We start from the raw sequence: 10,996 nt of genomic DNA, 5'->3' as shown, positions 1-10,996 counted from the left end.
TTTCATTGTAAGGCCTGAGCAGTTCATCTTTAATCTTACAAACATCACATATCAAGTGCATCGTAACAACATATAAAAGACAAAGACAACATATAAAAAGTGCTGACAGGCAGCTGTGCCCCCATGTGAACCCCAGCGGTGCAGTAAATGGGGTGACATTACATCGCCCCCTACATGTCCGCCTTGTTCCCGCCTCTGGTGGCAGCTCCCGCCCCCTGTACATCCAGGCCGTCGCATTTCCCTTTGCAGCTCAGAAATGGACCGGTCCTGAATTGTACCTGAACTCTGCAGCCGTGGAACATTATAAGTCAGTGTAGTGTCACTCTCTGGCTGCTCTCACTGTGACATCATCTCGTGTGTCCCATGCAGACACTCTCGCTCTCTTCCGCTCACTCACATACGCCCCTCCCCCCACGACGGGGGGGAGGGGCGATCAGATGCCCGTTGTGCCGGGGTACGCGCACCTCCCCCACATTCAGACTCAGTCACACCGCGTTTTGCGTCTTCGGATCAGTCTCGCAGTCTTCATACGCTCCTTTTTTTTTTTCCTGCGGGGTTGCTCGGTCGTCAGCCAGGGGGGCGCTCGGTCAGGGCCTCCTGCATCTGTTGGCGGCAGCGGGTGTAGCGCTGGACGATCTGACGCATGTGCTCCTCCTCCTCCCGCTGCAGGATGCGCAGGAAGTTCTGCAGCTCCGGCATGCTGAAAGCGTCCCACTGCAAGAGCCAAAAAACATTGGTTAACCCCTTCAACACCGGGCACTTACAGGAAAATACCACATTATGACCACTAGATGGAGCTGAGGAGCACATGAAATACGTCTTTGTAACAAGAGAGACACAATGTAAAAATTTTAGAGAACGCTAGAGGGAATTAGCGAATTAATGTAATTATTAACTACAAAGACAAATGGATCTCTTATGCTCCTCAGCGCCATCTAGTGGCCATAATGTGGTATTTTAATCTGTAATCAAACTGTAAAGTCATGCTGGTATCTGACACGAATCCCAGCTATGTGTCCTCTATTACATCATGCTGATTTCACCAACCTTGGACCCCCCCCCGAGCTATGAGAAGACACTGAAATGACCACACACTCCAGCTATAGCTGAAATGTTACCTTTGGGTGGATGTGATTTCAGTTTACTGCAGCCAACAAGAACGATTATCTGATCAACTGCACTGCATCAGTGTGAACTAGCATGAAGCCCATTAGTTTCCCCATAGAAGTCAATGGGAACTCAGATAATTCGCTCCACAGTGACTTCTATTGTATGCAGTACCGTATGTGGCCAGAGGTGGGGGGGGGGCGCCAGAGTCACTCAGAAACCCCTCGGAGCTGCTCAGATGCACTCGGAAACAGTCAGAGAGGCTTGGAAACACTCAGGAAAAGAGTGTTTCTGAGTGGCTCCGAGTGTCACCGGCGCCTCCCCCCCTCGCACCTCTGGCCAAAGGGGGTACTACACACCACAGAGGCTTGAGTACTGTTCGTTTTGCAATACAACACACGCAAACTGAGCCAGGATTTAAAAAAAATTAAAAATAGCTCATATTGCAAAACGCTCGTAAACCGCGTTACTCGCAATCAGAGGTATTAGTGTATTTTTTTTTTTTTTTTACAATTTTATTTTTTTATTATTATTTTTTAATTTTTTTTTTTTTTTTTTTTTTTTTTACAATTGTATTTTTTTATTAATTTTTTTTACAATTATTTTTAGGAGCCCCGTTAGGGGGCTTTGGTGAAATATCAGGAGTCTAAACGAGGAGGGGGGGGGGGGGAATCTGCACCACACAGGGTGATTAATGTGCGCCTGGCACAACCTGTGCGCACACACCTACGTGTGACGCTGAGCCTCCACGATTGAATGAATTGAAATCCATTGAATGAAAGGGGGTGGGGCCAGGGACAGTCAGGCCGGGGAGGAACAGCTAGATGATGCTGGACGTCCTCCAGCCAGGCGGGTTCTGACTTGCTGCAGTTTCTAATGCACATGGTGAGAAGCTCACAGGGTGCGGTGAAGTCAGAGGAAGACATTTCAGTCCAGGAGAGGAGCCGCTACAACTGTGCAAGACTGAAGGGGAGGAGGAGTTAAATATTTCAGGAGACGGGAGGCGTGATATTTTTTTGACTGTTCCCCTTTGTTCGGCCTGCAGAGCTGCAGAACGAGAAGTGAGACTACAGAAAGGGGACAGATGCCGGCGGTGACGTCATGGCGAAACGCAGAGAAGGAACTCACATTGACTTCTCCAGTCTCGTTCTCCTTCAGCACGAAGCTCAGAGATTTCTCGCACGGTCCGGCCAGCAGACGCAGCTTCAGCGGCTCCTCCTCATCCGATAATTTCTTCTGGCAGACTGCGGAGAGACAACAAACATTTCGAGGTTTTTTTATTTCATTTTTAACAATTTTTTTTATTTATTTTTTTTACATTTTTTTTTAATTTTTTTAATTTTAAGGTCTTGTTCACATTATATAGGTGTGTCCAAGCCCGTCTTATTCAGAATTTTGAATTTTGTATCGATTTGAAAATATCGGATATACGAAACAAATCCAAAAATGAATCGTTCTAAAATAATGAATGTGACTACACAAAATTAAAGCTCCACCCCCAAAAATGAAATGTCAGCAGCTGACTAATGCTGGCCATACATTATACGGGAAAAAAAAAAAAAATTCGGTCATTTGGCCAGTTTGTTGATCGGCCAGTTAATGGGCACAAAACTGATCATCATTGGGATGATTTTGAGCCTTTTTTTCCTGTTATAGGCAGTAGTAAAATACCACCACTAGATGGAGCTGAGGAGCACAGGACATACATATGTCTTTGTGACAAGAGATACAATGTCATCATGTACCAATTAGAGATGTGCATGATGGGAAAATGTTGTTTAGTTTTGATTTCATTAAAGCGGAACTCCACCCAAAATAGATCATCGTTAGAGTGTTTTTGAGCCGAAAAAAAAAAAACGAAATTGAAAGGTTAATGTGTTTCCTGTCTGAACTGTTTGCACTAGGTATATGTAAAAAAACAAACACAAAAAATGGATTCATTTATGTCCACTGAACAATTTATCGGGCAGTTTTTTTTTTGTTTTTTTTTACCACTACTATTCCTTTTATGTCGGCTTTTAAAATTTACAAATGTAGCAATTTAGAATTCGGGTGAAAGGTTTAGCTCTGGAAAATAATTTTTGAAACATAAAAAAAGGGAATTTTATATACAACTATATGCCGTATATACGTGAGTATAAGCCGACCCCAATATAAGCCGAGGCACCTAGTTTTACCACAAAAAAAACTGGGAAAATGTATTGACTCGAGTATAAGCCTAGGGTGAGAAATGCGCAGCTACTGTAAGTGGAAAAGAGGGTCAACAATGCCCATTTGCAGCCTCACTGTGCCCATTTGCAGCCTCACTGTGCCCATTTGCAGCCATAGGTCCCACGAACTTCAAACTCTGTAGTTAAAGCGGGAGTCCGACTTTTTTTTTTTTTTTTAAAGCCAGCAGCTACAAATACCGCAGCTGCTGACTTTTAAAATAATGACACTTACCCGCCCAGCTCGCCCGCGATGTCGGCACCCGAAGCCGATCTCTCGATCGTCACTCGGGTGCTGCCGCCGCCATCTTGGGTATGGGAATCAGGAAGTGGAGCCTTTCGGCTTCATTTCCCGGTTCCCTACTGCGAATGCGCGAGTCGCGCTGCGCAATAAGGATGGTCCCCGCTGTCTTTGGGATCCGTGTGTTTCCCAGCAGGCAGCGGGGGACCTTCGGAAAGGGGCGTAGATTCTGCGGAAAGGGGCTTAGCTTCTGCAGAATCTACGCTGGAAGTGGGTGCAGATACCTGTACTGTACAGGTACCTGCACCCCCCTCCCCCCTGAAAGGTGCCAAGGAGGGGGGGAGGGTTGCAATGAGCGGAAGGTCCACTTTAGGGTGGACCTCTGCTTTAAGGGTTCCTAGATGTCCCCTATATGCAGCCAAATTTCGGGGTCTCTGGCATTGACATTGAAATGACATTGCTGCAGATGGACACTTTTGACCGACTTTGGGGCCCTGTATCTCAGGGCCACTTGGTGCTAGGAGCCCCAGCTTTCCAAAGCCCCTGGGGTTCCCAGGTACCTGCTCCCAAACGAGGGGGAAGGGTGCAAACAAGTGGGGGGAGAGGGGGAAAGAGGAGCAGGTACCTGGTTTTGACAGGTACCCACTCCCACTTCCAACTCAGATCGCTGCATTGAACTGAGACCAAAGTTTGCACACCCCCCCCCCCCCCCCCACACACACAGACTACAGGACCATTCACGATGGGATTTTTCAACTTGTGCATGCGCAGTAGGAAACCAGCTGTGAAGCCGCAAAGCTTCACTTCCTGTTTCCCTTACTTCAGATTCTAGTGCTTGCGCCCAAAGCTGATTGAGGAATTGCTGGATCCTGGGGCAGGTAAGTGTCCTTATACTTACACCCCTTTCATACATTATACGAAAAATTGGCCAAACCCATTTTCGAGAAAACGAACATTCGGCCGTGAGAGCAAAAAATAGTGCCATCATGTAATGACCGATAAATCATTCAGTGGACATAAATGAATACATTTTTTGTTTGGACGGGGAAACAAATTAACCTTTCAATTTATTGTTCGTTCGGCAGAACATTTCCAAACTTGTCCTTAGTTTTTCCGGCTCAAAAACGCCCCAACGATTATCGATTTCGGGTGGAGCTCCACTTTAATGAAATCAAAACTAAACAAATTTTCCCATCATGCACATCTCTAGTTGGTACATGATTACATTGTATCTCTTGCCACAGTATGTCCTGTGCTCCTCAGCTCCATCTAGTGGTGGTATTTTACTACTGCCAGTGCCTATAACAGGAAAAGAGAAAATAGCCTAAAGAGCTTTTTTTTTTGTTTAATTTGCATTAAACAAACAGGCCGATTCACTGGGGCAATTGTTTTTTATAAAGAGACCCCTTTGTGGTTTCCTCTTTCAGCAGGCATGCAATCAAATGTATTCCTCAGTGATCCCATCCCCCCGTGCAGACAGAGAACGCTCTGGAAAGAAGTGACCTTTTCTTATATAAACTTCTCTGGAGCGTGTTTAGATTTCTCCTCTTCCAGGATCCTCTGCACAGTCTCATCTCCACCTCTCAGCAGCAGACTTGTCATCTTGCCCTGTGAGCTCCTTCATATCAGGTCTATCAGATAGGAAGCCCAATGGGCAAGTGAAGGAGCTCCCGCAGCAGGCTGACAACGCTGCCGCTAATTGAGAGGCGGCGGTTTAGCGTTGTCAGCCTGCAACAGGAAGTGCTGTTACTGGCGGGATCTCTTTAGGGTAAAAAAAAAAAAACCCTGCAATGGATTCATAAGAAATGATTTGGTTAAAGCGGACCTAAGCCTAGCGTACTTGGACTCCGCGCATGCGCACACACGCCACGGGTCACTCAGGGAGCCCTTGCAGCATTTCTGTTTCCTGGGATTTCTACGTCATGCATCCCTGGATGCAGTTTTACAGAATCTCGTGAATGCGCAGAAATGCCGCCAGGATCTCTGCCAGTGTACTGGCGGGCTCAATGTGTTTCAGCGCATGCCCAGGGATCTGCCAAGATGGCGGCGCTGGAGAAGAGCAGTGTATGGAGCAAGATAGATCCAGATTCCGAGGACTACTATGTATTTTTTTTTTTTTACAGGGACAATTTTTTGAAATATTTCATTTATTTATTATTATTATTATTTATTTATTATTAATATTTTATATAAAATATTATATTATATAAATATAAATTAGATTTTTTGATAGTAAGGTGGATTTCCCCCACATATGAATTGTTTTAGAGGGTGGCAGTACTGCACCCTCTGTGTCACTGCCCCGCCCCCCGTTCATTCTCTGAACTAGCAGTGAAAACAACTACCAGCAGGGGCCGCCAGTAGGAATTGTGGGACCCTATGCAGCCTCCCTGACAGGACCAACTGGACGGTTAGGCAGGAGAGGCAGCTGGCTTGGGTACTTCAGCAGGAGGGGGGCGCAAAAAAAAGGGCAGGACCTTCACCCTATGCCGCTAAAGTTGTTTACAGCTCATTGGAGGGCGGGGGTGGCCAGGTGCTTGTGGACCTTCTCTCTGTACAGATTCCCCTTTCTACTCTCTGTACACGCACAAAAGTACCCTCCCCCCAGCCCCTTACAGAGCAGACACGCCCACTGCAAGCCTGATTTCAGATGATGTGTGAAAACTCAGTTTACAGTCAGATTTCAGATAATAACGGCACTGAAAGGAGCGACTGAAATAAACACAAATGAAGGGAGTTATAAATAGTTACATTGTATTTCTTCTCTCAAAAAAATCAAAGAGATTGGAATCCGCCACCCACCTCCCCACCCCCGCTCTGAACGTCTTTCTATTCAAGTGACAGCTGGCTGATTCTTCTATAGATGATGACATCACAGAGAAGTCTCTTCTGTGTATCGATCATCCGTGAAGTGCGAATGAACATGAATACATTTGTGTCTAAATGTGTCTGTGTGTGTTTTTTGTCTGTTTTATCAGAGAGATCATCCTTTCAGTTCAGGGATGGAAGATTCAATCGGTTCCACTTTTCTTATTATCTATTCTAGAATCTAGGAAAATACTTTGCCCTTTCATGAACCCCATCATCCGGTAGGCACTCATTCTCAGCTCATCATTATCTTGTATAAAATGTCATTTGTATAATATGATTATTTCATTATAACAATACATACAGATATGTCTTACTGACATGCCATGCGATTTTATTCATGGCAATTTTCAAGCATAATCATTTCCAATTGTTGTTTCTCTTATAGTATATAATACTTCATGCGACACTTCCAAAAAAACTCCTGAGGAAGCTCCTCTGAGCGAAACATGTAGAGGAAGAAGTGGTTGTACATGTCAAAAAAAAAACGAAAGGAGATTCTTGTAAATGTTTACTGCGATTTTAAAGAATTGTTTAAATAAGATGAATATTTTTCTAAAGTGATTGATTATTCTATTTCCTGGTACCTTAAAAGTCCCGCCTGCCCCTTCCTCCCCTTTTTTCTAAATGTGTCTATAGTCAATTTTTTTCTTTGCTTTTTTGCAGTTTGTGTCGACACCGGGGCAGGTTCAGCCACCTTACGGGTCCTGGTGTCACAGGCACAGGAAGTGATGGGAAATTCAAGATTATAGTTGTCACTCGAACAGGAATACAGGAGAAACCTTAAAATGAAGCATTGGCGGCTGGTGGTATATTTTTTTTGGGGGGGGTGGGGGGTTTCGGTTAGCCCCCGCTGCCCCCTCCCTCCCGCACACCCCCCCCCGTCAGATGATCGGTCAATCGGTTCCCACACTTACCCCATCTAGGCCTCTTCCTCGGCTTCCCCTGCATCTCCTCCTTCCTCCTCCTCCTCGATGTCTCCTCCCTCCTCCTCCTCGGCTCCCCCGCATCTCCTCCCTCCTCGGCTCCCCCGCATCTCCTCCCTCCTCCTCCTCGGCTCCCCCGCATCTCCTCCCTCCTCGGCTCCCCCGCATCTCCTCCCTCCTCCTCCTCGGCTTCCCCGTGTCTCCTCCCTCCTCCTCCTCAGCTTCCCCGCGTCTCCTCCCTCCTCCTCCTCCTCAGCTTCTCCTGCATCTCCTCCCTCCTCCTCCTCGGCTTCCTTGCGTCATCTCCCTCCTCCTTCTCATCAGCTTTCCATGCGTCTCCTCACTCCTCCTCCGCTTCTTCGCGTCTCCTCCCTCTTCCTCCTTGGCTTCCCCGTGTCTCCTCCCTCCTCCTCCTTGGCTTCTCCGCGTCTCCTCCCTCCTCCTCCTCCTCGGCTTCTCCGCGTCTCCTCCTTCCTCCTCCTTGGCTTTGCCTCAGTCTCCTCCCTCCTCCTCCTCGGCTTCCCCTGTGTCTCCCCCCTCCTCCTCCTCCTTGGCTTCCCCGTGTCTACTCCCTTCTCCTCCTCGGCTTCCCCACATCTCCTCCCTCCTCCTCCTCGGCTTCCCCGCGTCTCCTCCCTCCTCCTCCTCCCCGGCTTCTCCACGCCTCCTCCCTCCTCCTCCTCAGCTTCCCCCGTGTCTCCCCCCTCCTCCTCGGCTTCCCCATGTCTCCTCCCTCCTTCTTGGCTTCTCCACGTCTCCTCCCCCTTAGCTTTTCCTGAGTCTCCTCCCTCCTCCTCCTCCTCGGGTTCTTCTGCATCTCCACCCTCCTCCTCCTCGGCTTCCCATGTGTCTCCCCCCTCCCCCTTGGCTTCCCTGTGTCTCCTCCCTACTTCTCGGCTTCTCCGCGTCTCCTCCCTCCTCCTCCTTGGCTTTCCCTGAGTCTCCTACCTCCTCCTCCTCGGCTTCTCCTGCGTCTCCTCCCTCCTCTTCCTCGGCTTCCCCGCATCTCCTCCCTCCTCCTCCTTGGCTTCCCCTGCATCTCCTCCCTCCTCCTCCTTGGCTTCCCCTGCATCTCCTCCCTCCTCCGCTTCCCCGAATCTCCTCCTTCCTCCTCCTCAGCTTCCCCTTAGTCTCAGGACCTGCTTTCTGATTGGCCGGGAGGAGAAGCAGGAGGACAATAGTGAATGTTAAACTTCTATTGTCATACAACTGGATGGGCTTGGGGGAACATTGCTCTGCACCCGGAGCCCACCCTTTTTTTGAAGCCAATTAGAGCCTCGGGCTCTAATCACGTGCTTCTAGAAAAAAAATGGAGTGCAATGTGTGTAAGTGAATGCGACATTGAACTCCATTGGACCCTGACATCTACACTTCTAATTTGAGCCCTCAACACATATTATTATTTACACATCCCCAGCCCTGAATGGATTCTGTGTCCATGGATGCCTGTCCACCTTGGGTGGGGCTTTGGTGTGGGTCTCGGTCATTCTACATGCTCCCTCAGTTCCCGTGCCTGACATTACCGGTGGGCCTCCGGCACCCAGTGCCACACCAGGCCTCCTATACACAGCAGACCTGTTTATCATTATCATGCTCCTGATGAGTGGTAACACCAAACCACGAAACGCGTTGACCTAGTTTAAAGCCATGTTTGGACCTATTTTATACCTATTTTGGGGTATAGGACTGAGATACCGCTATCCAGGGTCTCTTTTCCAATACACCTGGCAGATTAGAGAGCTTGGAGGCCATTTCAATTATTGTAATTATTGTAGTTTTTGCTTTGATATGTTAATAACCAACATGTATGTATTTATAGAAATCTCCCCAACAGGAAGGACAGAGGTTCTAACTACCCCTCTTCCATCCGAAGCTTATATTATTATATTGGCTAAAGACACACTATTCTTACATATTTATATATTATTGTTTTTGTTACTATTTGTATCTAATTTTTGTTTTACAAATGAAACGTAACACATGACAAAGGATTCCCAGAGCCCTATGGATTCGTTTTTAGAAACAAATGGCCATTTTCGAGGCACATTCCATCGTGTGCTTCCCTACATCTTCCAGCTGCACAAGAATGGCAGTTAGTACAAGGGGCATACCTGGAAGTCACATGATGCCCCCCCCCCCCCCCATGGTTATAATAGGTAGACCGAGCCTAGTGAAAGTTGATTCTGGCTCACCTTGCCCCTCCTGCTCCGTCCGCTGGAACAGCGCAAACTTCCGCGGGTTGTCGAGAACGGTGAACTTGCGCAGGAGCGCCTGGATGACCTCGCTGGCCGGGGTCCGGGAGCTGAGGTGGAGGTGCTTCGAGGCGTCTTTGGGGAGGTAGAAGGAGGTCCTGCGTTTCACCTGCTGGGAGTTGGCCGACCCCCTCCGTTCCCGGGCGCAGGGCGGCTTCTTGGCAGGAGGGACGGACACCGGGCGGACCAGTTTTAGCTGAACCTTGATGAAGCCGGTGTAAGAGCCATCTTTGTTCTGAGAGGGAAAAAAAAGCATCAGGAAGTCAGTAAAATATGTAGAAGAATAAAAGGAGAGAGCTTCAGTCTACTAATGTATGTATTAATGTACACGATATTACCAAAAGTATTGGGACACCTGCCTTTACACACACAAACTGAACATAGCCAGTAAAGCAGAAAAATAAACATAGAAAATTTATGACGGTCATACACTATATTGTCAAAAGTATTGGGACGCCTGCCTTTACCCACACATGAACTTTAATGGCATCCCAGTCTTAGTCCGTAGGGTTCAATATCGAGTTGGCCCACCCTTTGCAGCTATAACAGCTTCACCTCTTCTGGGAAGGCCGTCCACAAGGTTTAGGAGGGTGTCTATGGGAATGTTTGACCATTCTTCCAGAAGGAAGATCAGGCACTGATGTTGGACGAGAAGGCCTGGCTCACAGTCTCCACTCTAATTCATTCCAAAGGTGTTCTATCAGGTTGCGGTCAGGACAAGTCAAGTTCCTTCACCTTGCTTTGTACACTGGTGCGCAGTCATGTTGGAACAGGAAGGGGCCATCCCCCAAACTGTTCCCACAAAGTTGGGAGCATGAAATTGTCCAAAATGTCTTTGTATGCTGATGTCTTAAGGGTTCCCTTGACTGGAAATAAGGGGCCAAGCCCAACCTCTGAAAAACAACCCCCCACCATAATCCCCCCTCCACCAAATGATTTGATGGCCGAATACTTTTAGCAATATAGTGTGGATGATTGAGTTCGGAGTGGAGGAACTTAACTGGCCTGCACAGAGTCCTGACCTCAACCCAATAGAACACCTTTGGGATGACTTAGAGCGGAGACTGTGAGCCAGACCTTCTTATCCAGCATCAGTGCCTGACCTCACAAATGCGCTTCTGGAAGAATGGTCAAACATTCCCATAGACGCACTCCTAAATCTTGTGGACGGCCTTCCCAGAAGAGTTGAAGCTGTTATAGCTGCAAAGGGCCAACTCAATATTGTACCCTACGGACTAAGACTGGGAGGCCATTAAAGTCATAAAAAAATCCCGACACATTTCAGGGGTTACAAGAGACCTTCATCAGGGCTCCAAAATGCTGCATTTTGTCTGTCTGCCCCTAATCTCTCACCTCCACCATACATTAGGGCAGTACAGCAATTGTTTGCAGCAC

The 10,996-nt window shown here is 47.7% G+C and overlaps 1 protein-coding gene across 1 annotated transcript in view; it reads right to left on the bottom strand.

The window, feature by feature from the left end:
- Nucleotides 1-10,996, bottom strand: part of RASSF1 (Ras association domain family member 1) — a 70,192-nt gene continuing 59,196 nt past the window's right edge. The window contains 3 exon segments of the mRNA XM_077451514.1: nt 1-714; nt 2,236-2,351; nt 9,542-9,836. Of these exon segments, the coding sequence (XP_077307640.1) occupies nt 568-714; nt 2,236-2,351; nt 9,542-9,836 (558 nt within the window). The 3' untranslated portion in view covers nt 1-567.

The sequence above is a fragment of the Lithobates pipiens genome, unplaced genomic scaffold (assembly GCF_037356315.1).
Source record: "Lithobates pipiens isolate NorthernLeopardFrog02 unplaced genomic scaffold, aLitPip1_a1.2 Scaffold_23, whole genome shotgun sequence".
In the NCBI taxonomy this organism is placed as follows: domain Eukaryota; kingdom Metazoa; phylum Chordata; class Amphibia; order Anura; family Ranidae; genus Lithobates; species Lithobates pipiens.
Note: the sequence above shows the minus strand (reverse complement) of the source record. Positions and strands in the feature narration are given on the sequence as shown.